The sequence below is a fragment of the Ranitomeya imitator genome, chromosome 2 (assembly GCF_032444005.1).
Source record: "Ranitomeya imitator isolate aRanImi1 chromosome 2, aRanImi1.pri, whole genome shotgun sequence".
Lineage (NCBI taxonomy): Eukaryota > Metazoa > Chordata > Amphibia > Anura > Dendrobatidae > Ranitomeya > Ranitomeya imitator.
In genome coordinates, this window is record NC_091283.1 from 644,588,635 (window position 1) to 644,607,855 (window position 19,221).

At 44.2% G+C, this 19,221-nt stretch overlaps 1 protein-coding gene across 7 annotated transcripts in view; it reads right to left on the reverse strand.

Moving 5' to 3' along the window:
• LOC138665396 (membrane-spanning 4-domains subfamily A member 4A-like) overlaps positions 1–19,221 on the reverse strand; it is a 269,436-nt gene that overhangs the window by 161,842 nt on the left and 88,373 nt on the right. For 5 of the 7 annotated variants that reach the window (XM_069752830.1, XM_069752835.1, XM_069752829.1 and 2 more), the window contains exons 3-4: positions 18,421–18,531; positions 10,505–10,561 (exon numbers count right to left, since the gene is read on the reverse strand). In XM_069752830.1, the coding sequence (XP_069608931.1) occupies positions 10,505–10,561; positions 18,421–18,531 (168 nt within the window). The remainder of the gene's footprint in view (positions 1–10,504; positions 10,562–18,420; positions 18,532–19,221) is intronic. The other 2 variants (XM_069752834.1, XM_069752831.1) reach the window with 1 other exon arrangement.

The window sequence follows — 19,221 nt, forward strand, 5'->3', positions numbered from 1 at the left end:
TAGATTAACGGCGTCTCTAAAAGATTTGCATTGTCTTAAGAAAATGCTTATTGCATAAAAACTGCAAATTAAAAACTTTTGTCTAGCAATTTAAGTACTTCTTTTAGAAGGGAAATTGTAAAAAAAAAAAAAGTCATTATTATTATTATTATTTATTATTACAGCGCCATTTATTCCATGGCACTTTACATGTGAGGAGGGGTATACATAATAAAACAAGTACAATAATCTTGAACAATACAAGTCACAACTGGTACAGGAGGAGAGAGGACCCTGCCCGCGAGGGCTCACAAGCTACAAGGGATGGGTGAGGATACAGTGGGTGAGGGTAGAGCTGGTCATGCAGCGGTTTGGTCGATCGGTGGTTACTGCAGGTTGTAGGCTTGTCGGAAGAGGTGCGTTCTTTGAAAATGTAAAAATATATACAGTATATACTGTAGGCACTGATTCCTTAATGTGTGGTGGAAAATTGGTGTTGCAACATTTTTGAGCAACACATTTGCACAAAAATATTTGTGGCTTTTGGGTCACTTAATCCGTACTAGCACACAATCTCCTGACTGGAGCTGTTTGCCTAACATAGGAGGCTGACCTGAATGTGTCACCTTCCAAAACTTCTGCTCGACCAACCGTCTCACTGTCTTGAGTTGGTGCTGGTGTTCTCGGATCCAGGTACTTGGACTACTACATCGGTCAGGGGTCTTCCGAGTCAAATTCCAGCTTTGTAATATTCCAATCACTTTATCCAAACAGCAGAATATAGGGCGTGTAACCAGTTGTCCCATGGACTTGATTGTTGTAGACCAAAACTAACTAAGAAATGAATTTGGGCCGCTTTTTGTGGGTGCTACGGTGTGGTTCAATTTCTGTAGAGATGGTACAGCTCTTTCATTGCTCTTCCCAGCGCATGCCCTTTGGTCAGAATGAATCCTCTTTGGGCACCATATATGCAAATTTAACTTGAATAGGGGCCCTCTGTTCCTGAGGTTTGTTCAGCTTGCAACGGTGACATCTTCACAGGCCTCTTTCACAACCTGTTACAGCTGGGGCCAATACGCCAGCTGCTGCAACCACTGAAAGACCTTATGAGAATCAAAGTGAGCACCACTCTCATGAGCTTCTTAAGCGAACTGCACCACCAACCCTATGGAGCCACCACCTTCAACACAGAAATCCATCTCTCATGAAGAGCCTCTCCCTCTGGCCCAAGAGTAGAGTAGTCCTATCCTCCAGGCCAAACCTTTATCAAAGGATGTGCCATTTCCTTAGCTCCACTTGTTTGGGATCAGGCTACTGTAGGCGTATCCACTCATCTCTGGGGCGCCCCAGGATTTGAGTGGGTCTGGACTCTTCTTTAGACTCTTGGGTTGTTATAACATCTGTTTGAATTCTGTAATCTCATAACATTCAAGTTCTTCATCCACATCCTTCTTTTGGTCTACTTGATTGACTCGGGTCAGAGCATCCGCAAGCGCTGAGATTTGGGCCAGTAGGAGATCCTGTACTGATATTTGGACATTTTCGTGGCCCATCTTTCTCAGTTTTGCATTCTCCAGGTGAGCCAGGGGATTATTGTTCATCTGCATGCGTCTTTCTGACCTCGACAATCACTCTGCAATTTTTTGGCTATAGCCCACACCAGCACCAGCAGCTCCATCCTAAACGAATTATAGTTGTCCGGGCTCTTTTCAGTCTCTCTCAGTGACTGTCTGGCATAGAGAATCACCCTTTCTCTTCTTTCCTGCACTTGGGCGAGTACCGCTCCTAGTCTGTACAGGCTTCTGTTGGTGTACAGCATGAAGGGCTGAGAGAAGTCTTCGCAAGCTAAGATGGGAACATCCATCAGTGTCATCTTTAATGCCTAAAAAGTTTCCCCTTGCCTATGGTCTCACTGGATTGGCTACTGCTTGGCTCCTCCTGCAGTTTCTTGTAGCAACTTGTTGAGCGGTGCTGCGATCTCAGCAAAAAAAATTATGACTCTGTGGTAGCATCCAGCCCGTCCCAGGAATGCTCTCAGTTCACTCAGATTGGTAAGAATGAGCCACTTTTGTACTGCAACCACCTTCCCCATGGTGGGGAATGCTCTCAGATATTCAATCTCCCTCTTAAACAAGTGACACTTTCGAGGTTTGATTGTTAACCCAAGTCTTTGAAGCCACTCCAACACTTGTTCTAGCCAGATAAGGTGATCTTCGAACTTGGAGGAGTAAATGATGATGTCATCAAGATATATATAAGTCGTTTCAAAGTTTGGATCTCCCAAGCATCTCTCCCTCAGGCATTGGAATGTCACTGGTGCATACAGTATATCAGACCGAAAGGCATCTGGTTAAATTCAAATAGGCCCATAGAGAGGACAATGGCCATCTGCAGGTGATCTTCAGCAGCCACCAGGATCTGCCAGTAGCTGCTGGCTAGGTTGAAGGAGAAGTACTTGGACTTTCCCAGAGTGGACAGGGATTCTTTGATCCTGGGCAAGGGGTAGGAACGCTGCATTGTGCAAGTTTTCAGCCTTCGGTAGTCCACGCAGAACATCAGGATATCATCTTTCTTTTGAACTAGCACAATAAGTACCACTCAGAGGCTCTGGCTTTTGCGGATCACTCCATTGCACAGCATGTGTTACAGCAGTTCTTCACCGCTAGGTACATCTGAGGTGGGATTTGCTGATATGCTTGTCAAATGGAAGCAACGGTTCCCATGGGGATCTCGTGCTGTATAGCCTGGGTGCATCCAAAGAAATCTTCGTGAAATGCAAACACACCTCGTTATAGCTGCAGCAAATGTTTGACCTGTCCAACTTGTTTTGAGGAGAATTCCATGAGATTTGACTCCATTTGTTTCAAGAGATGGCAGCTGGCTAGTGGCTTGCTTCTTTCCTTTTGACCATTGAGTGACATCGCCAAGGGCCATGGGTCTCCTCATCCAGACGTTAATTCTCTAGCATCGGCCTTGGTAACATTTTCTGGCATCACACAAACTTGTGTGAGCTACCAATAGTCTGGAGATCGTTTCATCGCCCTCAATCGGTTCAATTTGGACATCCACCCCTTCCAAGGATACGTGAGCCAGTATTGGTATAGTTAGCACAGTCTCTCCACTGCTGGTAGTGTCATTGCAGCTTTTGGGACCATCAGCACTTTGCAGAGGCACTGGGAGGCAGTGGGCTACTTCTAAATTTGGTTGACTTGCATGGGCTGCAGGAACAACTTCTTGCTGGCTTGGTCATGAGTGGTACGGGTCCAACTGTTTCTGTCTGGGCCATCATCCAGGAACTGCCCTACTTCCTGTAACACATTCATCCCCAGAGTCATGATGGGTCCTCCTCTTCCAGAGCACTTTACCAGCACTATCCATTTTCGGCCCAGCTCTGTTCTACTCACCCGTACAGACATCCACACTACTCCAACCACTGAAATGGGCAGTTGGTTAGCTGCCAATAGTTGGATAGTGGGTTCTTTCTTGGAGTGGATGGCTTCGGCAAAGTGAATCTGAAAATATTCTTCAGGCATATTGGTTACCTGGGACAACATAAACATTAAGCAACACATAAACTGCCCATTAAACTCAGCCCAGGCAATGGGTCTATCAGAGACAATATCTCTTTATCTCTGCTGTTGTGAATTCTGTGGCTGAGTTCACTTCTGTGGTCACAAGTGGTATTGCAGTCTCTGGGCTTCCTCCCTCAGGTGTTTTGGTGAGCTCGTTGGCTGCCTTGCTATTTAGCTCCACCTGAGTCTGTCTTCCTTGCTCCTTGTCAATGTTCCAGTGTTGGATCTGAGCTACTGCATCTTTCCTTGGGCCTGCTGCTCTGCTAGATAAGTGCTTCTAGTTTGTTTTCTGTTTTTTCTGTCCAGCTTGCTATTAACTTTTGCTGGAAGCTCTGAGAAGCAAAGGGGTGCACCGCCGTGCTGTTAGTTCGGCACGGTGGGTCTTTTTGCCCCTTTGCGTGGTTTTCGTTTTAGGGTTTTTTGTAGACTGCATAGTTCTCTTTGCTATCCTCGCTCTGTCTAGAATATCGGGCCTCACTTTGCTGAATCTATTTCATTCCTACGTTTGTCTTTTCATCTTGCTAACAGTCATTATATGTGGGGGGCTGCCTATTCCTTTGGGGTATTTCTCTGAGGTAAGTCAGGCTTGTATTTCTATCTTCAGGCTAGTCAGCTCCTCAGGCAGTGCCGAGTTGCATAGGTAGTTGTTAGGCGCAATCCACTGCTGCTTATAGTTGTGTGAGGATAGATTAGGTACTGCAGTCTACAGAGATTCCACGTCTCAGAGCTTGTCCTATTGTTTTTGGTTATTGCCAGATCTCTGTATGTGCGCTGATTACTGCACGCTGTGTTGCCTGATTGCCAGCCATAACAGTACAAGGAGCCACACCAATGATTCCCAATAGAGGGAAAAAAGAAATCCTGACATCATTTTTTTTTCTTAGCTCTGTCTTCAGTCTTTTTTTTCCCCTAGACATTAGAGTGCTTCAGGACACAGCTGTGGACATGGATATTCAGGCTCTGTGCTCCTCAATGGATAATCTCGTTGTAAATGTACAAAAGATTCAAGATACTATTGATCAGAAATCGATGCTAGAACCAAGAATTCCGATTCCTGATTTGTTTTTTGGTGACAGAACTAAGTTCCTGAGCTTCAGAAATAATTGTAAGCTATTTTTGGCCTTGAAACCTCATTCTTCTGGTAATCCTATTCAACAGGTTTTGATTATTATTTCTTTTTTGCGCGGCGACCCACAGGACTGGGCGTTTTCTCTTGCGCCAGGAGACCCTGCATTGAGTAGTGTCGATGCGTTTTTCCTGGCGCTCGGATTGCTTTACGATGAGCCTAATTCAGTGGATCAGGCTGAGAAAAATCTGCTGGCTTTATGCCAGGGTCAGGATGATATAGAAGTATATTGTCAGAAATTTAGAAAGTGGTCAGTACTCACTCTGTGGAATGAATCTGCACTAGCGGCTTTGTTCAGAAAGGGTCTCTCTGAAGCTCTTAAGGATGTAATGGTGGGATTTCCTATGCCTGCTGGTTTGAATGAGTCCATGTCCTTGGCCATTCAGATCGGTCGTCGCTTGCGCGAGCGTAAATCTGTGCACCATCTGGCGGTATTGTCTGAGAGTAAACCTGAGCCTATGCAGTGCGACAGGACTATGACTAAAGTAGAACGGCAAGAACACAGACGTCTGAACAGACTGTGTTTCTATTGTGGTGATTCTACTCATGCTATTTCTAATTGTCCTAAACGCACTAGGCGGTTCGATAGCTCTGCCGTTATTGGTACTGTACAGTCCAAATTCCTTTTGTCCATTACCTTAATGTGCTCTTTGTCATCGTATTCTGTCATGGCGTTTGTGGATTCAGGCGCTGCCCTGAATCTGATGGATTTGGATTATGCTAAACGTTGTGGATTTTTCTTGGAGCCTTTGCGGTGTCCTATTCCGTTGAGAGGAATTGATGCTACACCTTTGGCCAAGAATAAGCCTCAGTACTGGGCCCAGCTGACCATGTGCATGGCTCCTGCACATCAGGAAGTTATTCGCTTTCTGGTACTGCATAATTTGCATGATGTGGTCGTGTTGGGGTTGCCATGGCTACAAACCCATAATCCAGTATTGGATTGGAACTCTATGTCGGTAACCAGCTGGGGTTGTCAGGGAGTACATGGTGATGTTCCATTTTTGTCTATTTCGTCATCCATTCCTTCTGACATCCCAGAGTTCTTGTCGGACTTTCAGGATGTATTTGAAGAGTCCAAGTCTGATGCCCTACCTCCGCATAGGAATTGTGATTGTGCTATCGATTTGATTCCTGGTAGTAAATTCCCTAAGGGTCGTTTATTTAATTTGTCCGTACCTGAACACACCGCTATGCGCAGTTATGTGAAGGAGTCCCTGGAGAAGGGACATATTCGCCCATCGTCGTCACCATTGGGAGCAGGGTTCTTTTTTGTAGCCAAGAAGGATGGTTCGCTAAGACCGTGTATTGATTACCGCCTTCTTAATAAGATCACTGTTAAGTTTCAGTATCCCTTGCCATTGATTTCTGACTTGTTTGCTCGGATTAAGGGGGCTAGTTGGTTCACCAAGATAGATCTTCGTGGTGCGTATAATCTGGTGAGAATCAGGCAAGGAGATGAATGGAAAACGGCATTTAATACGCCCGAGGGTCATTTTGAGTATCTGGTGATGCCGTTTGGACTTGCCAATGCTCCATCTGTTTTTCAGTCTTTTATGCATGACATTTTCCGTGAGTATCTGGATAAATTCTTGATTGTTTACTTGGATGACATTTTGATCTTCTCTGATGATTGGGAGTCTCATGTGAAGCAAGTCAGAATGGTTTTCCAGGTACTGCGTGCTAATTCCTTGTTCGTGAAGGGATCAAAGTGTCTCTTCGGTGTGCAGAAAGTTTCATTTTTGGGGTTCATCTTTTCCCCTTCTACTATCGAGATGGATCCGGTTAAGGTTCAGGCCATCCAGGATTGGACTCAGCCGACATCTCTAAAAAGTCTGCAGAAATTCCTGGGCTTTGCTAATTTTTATCGTCGCTTCATCTGTAATTTTTCTAGCATTGCCAGACCATTGACCGATTTGACCAAGAAGGGTGCTGATTTGGTTAATTGGTCTTCTGCTGCCGTGGAAGCTTTTCAGGAGTTGAAGCGTCGTTTCTGCTGTGCCCCTGTGTTGTGTCAACCTGATGTTTCTCTTCCGTTCCAGGTCGAGGTTGATGCTTCTGAGATTGGTGCAGGGGCGGTTTTGTCACAGAGAGGTTCTGGTTGCTCAGTGTTCAAACCATGTGCTTTCTTTTCCAGGAAATTTTCTGCTGCTGAGCGTAATTATGATGTGGGCAACCGAGAGTTGCTGGCCATGAAGTGGGCATTCGAGGAGTGGCGTCATTGGCTTGAGGGTGCTAAGCATCGCGTGGTGGTTTTGACTGATCATAAGAACCTTACTTATCTTGAGTCTGCCAAGCGCTTGAATCCTAGACAGGCCCGTTGGTCGTTATTTTTTGCTCGTTTTGATTTTGTGGTTTCATACCTTCCGGGCTCTAAAAATGTGAAGGCGGATGCTCTGTCTAGGAGTTTTGTGCCCGACTCTCCGGGGTTATCTGAGCCGGCGAGTATCCTCAAGGAAGGAGTCATTGTGTCTGCCATCTCCCCTGATTTGCGGAGAGTGTTGCAGAAATTTCAGGCTAATAAACCTGATCGTTGTCCGGCCGAGAAACTGTTCGTCCCTGATAGGTGGACTAGTAAAGTTATCTCTGAACTTCATTGTTCGGTGCTGGCCGGTCATCCAGGAATCTTTGGTACCAGGGAGTTGGTTGCTAGATCCTTCTGGTGGCCATCTCTGTCACGGGATGTGCGTGCTTTTGTGCAGTCCTGTGGAATTTGTGCTAGGGCTAAGCCCTGCTGTTCACGTGCCAGTGGGTTGCTTTTGCCCTTGCCGGTCCCGAAGAGGCCTTGGACACATATTTCGATGGATTTCATTTCTGACCTTCCCGTTTCTCAAAAAATGTCGGTCATTTGGGTGGTCTGTGATCGCTTTTCTAAAATGGTCCATCTGGTGCCCTTGGTTAAATTGCCTTCCTCCTCTGATTTGGTGCCTTTGTTCTTCCAGCATGTGGTTCGTTTACATGGCATTCCTGAGAATATTGTTTCTGACAGAGGTTCCCAGTTTGTCTCGAGGTTCTGGCGAGCCTTTTGTGGTAGGATGGGCATTGACCTATCTTTCTCCTCGGCCTTCCATCCTCAGACTAATGGCCAGACCGAACGAACCAATCAGACCTTGGAAACATATCTGAGATGTTTTGTTTCCGCTGACCAGGATGATTGGGTGTCATTTTTGCCGTTGGCTGAGTTCGCCCTTAATAATCGGGCCAGCTCGGCTACCTTGGTCTCTCCATTTTTCTGCAATTCTGGGTTCCATCCTCGTTTCTCTTCAGGACAGGTTGAGTCTTCGGACTGTCCTGGTGTGGATTCTGTGGTGGACAGGTTGCAGCAGATCTGGACTCAGGTGGTGGACAATTTGACCTTGTCCCAGGAGAAGGCTCAGCTTTTCGCTAATCGCAGACGCCGTGTGGGACCCCGACTTCGTGTTGGGGATCTGGTTTGGTTATCTTCTCGTCATATTCCTATGAAGGTTTCCTCTCCTAAATTTAAACCTCGTTTTATTGGTCCGTATAGGATTTCTGAGATTCTCAATCCGGTGTCTTTTCGTCTGACCCTCCCAGACTCCTTTTCCATACATAATGTATTCCATAGGTCGTTGTTGAGGAGATACGTGGCACCTATGGTTCCATCTGTGGAGCCTCCTGCCCCTGTTTTGGTGGAGGGGGAATAGGAGTATATTGTGGAGAAGATTTTGGATTCTCGTGTCTCTAGACGGAAACTCCAGTATCTGGTCAAATGGAAGGGTTATGCTCAGGAAGATAATTCCTGGGTTTTTGCCTCTGATGTCCATGCCCCAGATCTTGTTCGTGCCTTTCATGTGGCTCATCCTGGTCGGCCTGGGGGTTCTGGTGAGGGTTCGGTGACCCCTCCTCAAGGGGGGGGGTACTGTTGTGAATTCTGTGGCTGAGTTCACTTCTGTGGTCACAAGTGGTATTGCAGTCTCTGGGCTTCCTCCCTCAGGTGTTTTGGTGAGCTCGTTGGCTGCCTTGCTATTTAGCTCCACCTGAGTCTGTCTTCCTTGCTCCTTGTCAATGTTCCAGTGTTGGATCTGAGCTACTGCATCTTTCCTTGGGCCTGCTGCTCTGCTAGATAAGTGCTTCTAGTTTGTTTTCTGTTTTTTCTGTCCAGCTTGCTATTAACTTTTGCTGGAAGCTCTGAGAAGCAAAGGGGTGCACCGCCGTGCTGTTAGTTCGGCACGGTGGGTCTTTTTGCCCCTTTGCGTGGTTTTCGTTTTAGGGTTTTTTGTAGACTGCATAGTTCTCTTTGCTATCCTCGCTCTGTCTAGAATATCGGGCCTCACTTTGCTGAATCTATTTCATTCCTACGTTTGTCTTTTCATCTTGCTAACAGTCATTATATGTGGGGGGCTGCCTATTCCTTTGGGGTATTTCTCTGAGGTAAGTCAGGCTTGTATTTCTATCTTCAGGCTAGTCAGCTCCTCAGGCAGTGCCGAGTTGCATAGGTAGTTGTTAGGCGCAATCCACTGCTGCTTATAGTTGTGTGAGGATAGATTAGGTACTGCAGTCTACAGAGATTCCACGTCTCAGAGCTTGTCCTATTGTTTTTGGTTATTGCCAGATCTCTGTATGTGCGCTGATTACTGCACGCTGTGTTGCCTGATTGCCAGCCATAACACTCTGCCTTCTGGGGCTTGGAACCCTACGATGTGCTCCCTGACTGTGGAACGTGTAAGTTTAATGGACACCCCCTTCTCCTTCTCTTCCGGTTTGGACAGTCTCGTGATATATGCACCTTCAAACGCAGGTCCTACATTCTGGCATGCATTCCACTGATGGACTGCTGAAGGGGCACAATTGAATCTGCTTTCCCTTTCGGATCTCCCTTCACATCGGGCCATGGGAGCAGTCATGGCAACACTAGTGGGGGTTCCCTTGATACATTGCAGCTTGCCTTGGATATCCTGTATTTCCTGGTATAGCTCCTGGGCCCAGTCAGCCCACACCGCAACCATCGGGACAGGGGCTTCTCGTTCTAGGACCCAGGCCTTGGCCCCGACCTCTAGAAAGCTCTGATCTGGATTCAAGCATAGGCACTCCTTTAAGGTCTGTCTCAGGTAGGGGTCCTGGCAACCAGTTGATCCCTCAGTACTTCATCTAATGGCCTCAGACCTCTATACCGATTTTGAGTCTTTTGAGTGATATGGGCCATCAATTCCTGCAGCGTGTTTACATTCCTGGGCTAGTCTGTGAGTCTGTGGTGTCATTGTGCATGTCCTCTAATTACTTTAATTACTTTATCCTCAGTGTCACAGTCTCTAGGCTAGTGGTTTATGACCGTCTGTCGGGCCTCCTTGTCAAAGGTCACTGCAAGGGTCAGGCTGTACATGAACAGTACATGCCTCATTCTGTCTATCCAATCCCACAGTGATACACTGCTTCCAGTGAAGTTCAGAAGATTGCTGAGCATAGCCTCGAGGTGTATAATGCCTGTCACTTGGCTTTCAAATGAAATGGAGTTTTTTTTAATTTACCCTGGGTGTACTGGGAGCTTATTCTGTACTCTAGAAAGAGTTATGACCGGGAAGTGTGTTTCATATATCTATGAAACACAGACCCTGCTTGCATTACCTTAATTGGCTTTACCTCCAGGTCTTCTTAGCTGAGCTAACTGTCTCATATATGCTTTTATGTCAGTTAGATCATTTCAGAAGACACTATGGTTAGGTCGGGAATTTCCACATTTGACAGACATGTTAAACAGGTCTTAAAAGGGCCCATATGTGCCAATATGGATTAAAATAATAATGACCACTATCCTCACTTTGATCAAGGGACATTAACAAAACACAACACCATTTATAAAGTCACTCACCAAGCAGACGTTGGGTTTACGATGAGCAGAAATTGTCAGAGCTCCTGCAATGATGTACTGTAAAAATAATAAATAATTTTTAATACAGTGCACTACCTGTAAATAAGCTTGACAGATAACATTGTAACACTTATAACACTGTCTTCGAGTTCACATTGTTGATACTTCTACAATTACTTGAAGTCATTCAAAATTTTCTCTATCCTTCTTGCCATACCTCTAAGTGACAGAAAAATTTGTATCATATAACATGCATTTGATCCTAACTAGTCTCAGAACTATTCAAAACTCTTCAGCTACAGGATATTGCTGTATCTCACGCAGGACACTGCTGTATTAGTAGTTCTGTTTCCTCCCTGTGCAGGTTCTCCGCTTACTACCCCCTGCATCTAGTCTGGGATCAGCAGTTGCTTTCATATATAGTCAATTATCATCATTTGCTTTTATAGAAGTGTGGTCTTTCCTGATTGATTAAAACTGAAAACCTGTAGCATGGCAGACCAAAAATGCTAGCAGTGAACAGGCAGCACTGCTAAAGATGGGAGGATTTTCTCTACCTGATGATCTAAATGGTATTTTCCTCTTTACAGACATATTGTACTGGTTCAAAGAGATACAACTCTGTATACCAGTATATCGCTATACTGTATACTTGTATATTAGAAGGTAAATGAACATAAAAAATATTTTTTCCTATGAAATTACTAATAAATAGTGAAAAATAATTAAAACATTCACATTTTACCTCACGACATACTGCGGGTGAAAACTTTTGTATACATTTTACTTTTTTACTAGTCCATCTGATTAGCCATATGCTACACAAACATACTGCAGGCTGGTGTTGCAGTTTACTTTCTGTGCATGTACCTAACAATTTTGCTTTCTTGGTCATGAATTTTTATCAGGATGAGAAGTAGAATATTGTTTACATACAAACATTTTAATTACATAAAACATACCACCAGTTTTACAAGTCTACTTTTCAACTGTATACTCCAAAACAATACTGTAGCTTTGGAAGAATGAACCTAACTTTCATCTGCTGCTATATCATCTTCTTTGGTTAAGGGGGTTTAATTTTCCTAGCAAAAAATTGGAAAAAGAAATTACACTGTCTAGACATGCAAATTGCCTCTTCTGAGAAAAAGAGGACTTAAACTCTATAGCGCCACCTGTTGAAAGTACCGATCCTACAAGTCACAATCAACCCTTTAACGAGTCGTGCAATATGACAGTCTAGAGACTGTCTAGACATTTCATTATTCCAGTCAAGTCAGGCAAACCTGTATAAATTTAACATTTGGAGGCATGTAAACTTCTCACTGGTACTATAGGCGGCCTATTGTTGCATTATCCTTTTTGTACACCACATGTACCCTTCCTAGCAAAGATTCCATGTTTTTGCAGAGTTTGAAAACAGTTGTTAAACTTTTCTGTAAATTTTTGATTTTTTTTCAAATTGCATTGCAAATCAAAAAGTGTTACTGGCAACCATCCCATGACCAAAAAATATTGAACTGTCAATGGTTGTGAGGCATTTAGTATAAAAGCCACCCTCCCCTCATGACATGCCAACACAACAATGTTTGATTAAGTATTGTAGTGGTCTACTAGTGAGTTGTGAGATCCCTTGGTCCTGGTGCGGTCAATGTCCTGAACCTGAAGTGCCTGGTCCTTGTGCGGCCAGTCCTGACCTGAAAGTCATTGGGCCTTGTGTGGCCATTTTTGAACCTAATGTCCCTGGTCTTTGTGCGGCCAGTCCTGAACGCTGAAGCTGCTCCAACGGTACCTAGACCAATATCAGAGGCCTGCGTCTGAACGTGTGTTGATAATTCTGTGTATCCGGACTGTCCTATCAGTCTCCGAATCAGCCCTGCCGGAGAATCCATGTCAGTAGCCGTTCTCCTCGAGGATCCTGAACCTAGTAGTTTGAATGTAGCCCAAGTCTGTGTCTGTGTCTGTGTCATTAACTGTTCTGCAGAGGATCCTAAACCTAGTAGTCTGAACAGAGTCTGAGTCTATCAACCTAAAAAAAACCACTTGAAAAAGAATATATATACCAAAATAAATCACAAACAAAAAATGTATTCAAAATATAAATAAGTTTATTAAGGACACCAATCCAATTAGACACACACAATAAAAAACATATACGACAAGTCTAAAAACTAAGGGAAACAGAGCACCACCAGTAATCACTCCCAGTTTCACTCCCTGACGAAGCAACGTGTGAAACGCGCGTTGGAGTGCGGGACAGCAGCAGCGCCACGAGGGAAATGAATCCCGGTTGGTATATGTATTCATTTTATCTTGGCTAAGTTTCCCATTGGGGATTACTATTTATAATCCTAGTATGTGCACTTTATAAACTATTTGGGGCTATATGTACCCTGTGACTTAAGGCACTTTATGATATATCGATCAGACCTTAGGATTTTTATTTAATTAATATGTGAATGATGACATGAAATACATATTTCCCTACTTATGATAGCTGGATTTGTATCAAAGTATATGCTTATTTTAGGCAATTTGTCCTGATTACTGGTGGTGCTCTGTTTCCCTTAGTTTTTAGACTTGTCGTATATGTTTTTTATTGTGTGTGTCTAATTGGATTGGTGTCCTTAATAAACTTATTTATATTTTGAATACATTTTTTGTTTGTGATTTATTTTGGTATATATATTCCTTTTGAAGTGTTTTTTTTAGGTTGATTCTGTTGTTGTCTACTTGAATTCTACTATATTATGTGATTGGTTCGACTTTTTTGCTCCTATATTTTTTTGGTTTAGAGTCTGAGTCTATACCTGTGTCTCCATACCTGAACTCTGGGGTCAGCAGCTGCAATACCAGGGACTGCCTAGGAGTGGTATCTGGCGGCTACCTGCAGGTAAAGCCTGACTGCACCATCAAGAGCTCCAGTGAACACCAGGTACCTGCTTAGCTATGCCCTTCCAAGGCAAGCCCGACCCCATGGCAGTGTGTTCACGAACAACGTGCACCACATACATGCGTAACAGTTTGCTTCGACCATAGGCTCAACTGATCCCCAGTCCTCTCTGCACTAGGAGTTGTATTGGCAGCTTGACTGCCAGAAAGAGAACCAGGGAAAAATTTTGTTTCATCTGCTGACATTTGTTGTAACTTTTCAACTGGAAACATATACCTCTAGAGTGGAATCCATAGTGCCTGATCCACAATGGTACTATGGGGATCTGAAGCAGTGCCGTGGGTTCCTAGAGCAGTGCATGCGGCACTATGAAGTTTTGGGCCATCAGTTTGTTTCCGATTGGATCAAGGTGGGATTTCTAATGTCCTACCTAGCAGGAGATGCATTAATGTGGCTTAACACCCCATGAATCCTGTGACCTCAAACGTGCAGGCCTTCCTGGCTGCCTTCCGAAAGGTCCTCAATGAGACGAGTCTTGTATCTTCTGTGACATCTTCCCTTCCCAACTTCCAGGAGGAACCCAGTGAGGTGACACCTGAGAGGAGTTAATCATGCCTGGCCTTATCCTTCCAAAGACCGCATTTAGCTGGTTGAACAGAAGCTGGAACTCAGTTGTGAAAAGGGATTATGGTAACACTGCTGTTGTATGGAACATTCCAGCAGTCTTTGTCCTGAGAAGTCTAAAAACTTCAAAGCCTTGGGCCAGTAGGAGAGGCCATCCTTGTCAAGAATATTCCCTCTCTACTGATTACTGTGACTGTATTCATGGCAAATGGAAGCTTCAGTTAGGAGGAAAAGTTGTTGCTGGAGAACATGAAGAGTTGGGGACAGATTCCCATCTAACAGCTTTAGAATCCACTGAAGGTATCTTCACTTTCTAGGTGGTCGACTGAAGAGAATGTCAAGGCGGAGGAACTGCAGTTGGTCTTTGAATCTTCTTGGGCGGTAGCTGACCTCATCAAACAGAGAGGGAATTTCCAATGCCAAGCTTCGTCCTATGATGAAGATAGCTTGATGGAGAGAAACATCCTAGTCGTGAAGATGGTGAGAAATTTCACTTTTCTTCTAATGGACAGGAAATGTTGTGGTCTTGAAGAGAAGCCGTGGGAGTACTTGAAGAGGTGTTGGCCTCCAACTTCTATTCAGAGAGTCCTTGCAGGCTTGAAGAAGTGGGGCCGTAAGGGAGGGTACTGTAACGCTATTGCTGGCACCCCTGCATGGTTCCCATTCCCCCTCCATGCAGGGACACTGACATACTCAGTGCCCCAGCCACAAGGCTTGGTCACTGACGTGCTCCCTGCTTCCATAGATTGTGTGTGCCTCACATCCCTGTGGCACGCCTAGTACATTCCTCTTCTTTTAAAGGGGCAGCACGCACACACAGTAAAATGCCTTCAGCGAATTGCTGGGAGGCATTTAGTATAAAACGCCCCCTCCCCTATAGGGAGGTGCCAAAGCAACATTGTTTCATTTGGTAGTGATGGTGGTTAAAAGTGCATTGTGAGGTCCACTGCTCCTGGTGTTGCCAGTGTCCTGAACCTAAAGTCTTTGGTCCTTGTGTGGCCAGTTCTGAATCCAAAGTCTGTTTTCCTTTTGCAGCCAGTCCAGAACCCTGAAGCCGCTCCAGTGGTACTTGAACCAGTATCTGAGACCTGTGTGTCTGAACAAGTGCCTATCTGAATATTCTGTTTATACGGACTGACCTATCAGTCTTCAAATCAGCCCTGTCTGAGACTTTGTGTCAGTAACCGTTCTACCCAAAGATCCTGAGCCTAGTAGCCTTAAATAAGCCAGAGTCCATGCTCATGTCTGTAACCATTCTGCAGAGGATCCAGAACATAGTAGTCTGAACTGAATCCAAGTCTGTAGCCGTATCTGCGTACCCGACACATAGGGTCAGCAGCTGAAGTACTGTGGTCTCACTAGGAGTGGTACCTGACAGCTACCTGCAGGTCAAGCCTGACTTCAACATCAGGAGCTCCAGTGAACACCAGGTAGCCGATTAACTATGCCCCTCCTAGGCAAGCCCGGCCCCGTGGCACAGTGGGTCCACGAACCACGAACATACGTAGCATTAGGGTCTTCTACATTTTACCTCATCATTCACCAAAGCAGTTAATTTATTTAATAGCGGCCTTTAATTTGTGTCAATGACACCTCCGTCTGTTGAGCCCCTTGGTCCCAAGCACTCGTGGGCCAAAGAAGATATTCAACAAAAACTTATATCAGTTGATTTATTGGATGAGATGGGCAGTCAGTTTTTGTACACAGATGACATAGGGCTAGAGGAGTTGGAGGACACAATGCAAATATCTAGCTTTATTGTTGATTCTGCAAACCATGGTGATAGAGCACTGGCAGATGTATTGGCACTCTGAGTCAGGGAAAATCTAAAGTTGGGATCTAGGCATAAGGACAGGGAGCTCAGGACATTTCCCATTCTACGACAACAGTGATATGATTCATCGTTAATGTTGATGATGATTAAAAACCTGATCGGGATGCTGAGGCAGTGATGCTATCGGATAGGGTGGGGAAGAGTTTGTGAATTCGGCATTAAAGATCTGAGCCAATGACTGAACAGCAGATCTTCTGGGGGCAAGATCTGCTTTCTCTGCCGTCAACTTGGAAGAGGTTATGCCTTGACTGATATTACAGTAGGAGGTTCAACAGCGCCTGAAAGCTCTGGTGGTGGTCATGGTGGTTGCGAGTCCTGTGTGCGGACATCTTGGGTGTAGGAATTATTTTACTCATTGCCAGAGGACCATTCTATTGCACTGTACAGGCTCTGCTGTTTTAAAATAAACCATGTACATCCTGACACATGAAGACTAGAAAGTATATCTCTCCATCAGAGCATGAACTAGCATTGCCTGCTCACAAGGAAAATGAAAACTGACCAGCAAAATAAGCGAAGCCCAAGCTGTATTTCTTCTCGTGATCATATTTCTGATAGCTGATCTGCGTACACAAGTAGTGTCTGCTCATTGTCATCAACCTCATCATCATCCTCATCTCCTGCTTTTCGTACTCTTATTCTTCTCGCTCCAATGCATCAAGCCTTTTATGTACCCAAGAATCCATTCAGTCATCCGTTTGTGTGTCCAAGTTTACTTCAATTGATGGCAAACCTTCTGGATTGTACTACTTCTTGCAAAATAATAGCATGTACTTGCAATAAATGGAAGACACCCAGCCACTATAAATTATTAAATAAAGACATCTCTGATTTGTAATTTCATGTAAAGCAGGTTAATTTTTGCGCTGCCTGGAATGTTGAGAGATGGAGTCAAAGACCCATGAAGATTAAATTTGGTTTATTTGTCAATGCATTTCGAAGTAGCATACTTTTTCCTCAGGACAAATCACAGTGACAGGTACAAGTTACATGCGCATGTATAAATGAACCTTGTACTAAAAAAAATAAAAAGGGCGCGTGAAAACAGACCCCTTGAGTGTCATATGACTCATCCCTTGGTAAATTGAATAAAGCTTATCAGCAAAATAAAGTACACAGAATTATCATAACATTGTAAAATAAATGCACAAATATAAATGGTATATGACATACTTTTAAAAAAATGTATTAAGATTAAAAATTAAAAAAAAAAGAAAATTAAATAAATATAAATAAAATGGACTAGATTGCAATAAAGCAATGTAAAGTTAGAATTTATCTGTGTGTGAGAGGCCGGTTTCACACGTCAGTGGCTCCAGTACGTGAGGTGACAGCTTCCTCACGTACCAGAGACACTGACTCACGTAGACACATTGAAATCAATGTGTCTCTGCACATGTCAGCGTGTTTTCACGGACCGTGTGTCCGTGTGCAAAACACGGAGACATGTCAGTGTTTGTGGGAGCGCACGGATTACACGGACCCATTAAAGTCAATGGGTCCGTGTAAAACACGTACCGCACACGGACGCTGTCCGTGTGCAGTCCGTGTGCCGTGCAGGAGACAGCGCTACAGTAAGCGCTGTCCCCCCCACGTGGTGCTGAAGCCGCCATTCATATCTTCTCTCCAGCGAACGCTGCTGGTAAGAAGATATGAATGGCGGCTTCAGCACCAGATGCAGGGGACAGCGCTTACTTGTAGCGCTGTCTCCTGCACGGTCCGTGTGGTACCCAGTTGGCACACAGGCGGCACACGGCTGCCGCACGTGTGCCACACTGATGTTCACGGTAGGCACACGGACACACGGACACGGATAATTCCGGTACCGATTTTTCCGGTGCCGGAAATATCTGGACGTGTGAGACTGGCCATAATTTGTGTCCGTGAGAGTAATTAGGGTGTGCTGACATTGAGAACTACTAGAGAAGTTGTGGATTGATAGAATAAATGAACAACTGAATGGCTAAATGAATTAATTGCAAAGTATTTAAAAAATGTTGCAATTTATTCATTTCACCATTCAGTTGTTCATTTATTCGATTAATCTAAGACTTCTCTAGTAGTTCACAACGTCAGCACACCCTAATAACTCTCCCACACGGACACAAATGATCACACACAGATAAGTAGATAAGTTCTAGTTTTACCTGCTTTTTTGCAATCTGGTCCATTTTATTATTTAGTTATTTTTATTTTATTATTTAGTTATTTTTTATCTTTTTATCAGGGAATACAGATTTTACCTCAGAATTGAGAATTTTAATAATGACTGATCAATTGTGACAGAGAAAGAAGCAGCTAAGATATATTTTCATGTGTGCTATTGATTTATGGAATAAAAATTAAAACAACTGTTGGTCTACAAAAGCTAAATTGAGACGTTCACTGTCTTTTAATGCATAGAATATAAAGTCTCTGGCTTTTCAGGCACTAATTAATGAAAAAGATGCATTTGAGGTTAATCCCTCTTCCTTCTGTAAGGAGCTATTTGAACTCAGATCATTTCTGGTAGGACTCCATGTCACGTATAGGTGCATTACAGTACAGAATTATTATGGTACTTACAAAAATTGGCCCCCAAAACGCAATACCACTTGGGAAAGTTATGGAGAAGCTGGTGAAACCCTGAGCAATTCCCAAACCAATCTCCAAGATGGCCGAAATAATCAGTACAATCTGAAAAAAAGTAGGCAAAAAGATATAAAACATAATACATTTTAGGGCGACTAGATATTTTGGAAAAACTGCAAATTTTCCCCACTGTTATCCATTTTAAGTAATATAGATCAGTATTCCCCAAGCAGTGCCAGGCTATGTACCCACGTTGCAGATTAGTGTGCGGATTTTTCCATACCGTTTTAAAAAAAAAAACGCAGATAAACCACACTGCGGATTTACCGCGGATTTCCTGCATTTTTTGTGCGGATTCCACCTGCGGTTTTACACCTGCGGATTCCTATTGAGGAACAGGTGTAAAACGCAGCGGAATCCACACAAAGAATTGACATGCTGCGGAAAATACAACGCAGCGTTTCCGCCCCGTATTTTCCGCACCATGGGCACAGCGGATTTGGTTTTCCTTAGGTTTACATGGTACTGTAAACCTGATAGAAAACTGCTGAGAATCCGCAGGCAAATCCGCACCGTGTGCACATAGCCTCAATCCCCTTCCTTTTAGGTCCTCTGTAGTTTGGCGATATCATGTCACAGTATGGCTACGTTCACATTTGCGTTGTGCGGTGCAGCGTCGGCAACGCAACGCACAACGCAAATGTAAACGCATGCACAACGCAGCGTTTTGTGATGCATGCGTTCACTTTTGCATGGTTTTTGGCGCAGAAAAACTGCATCATGCAGCATCCTCTG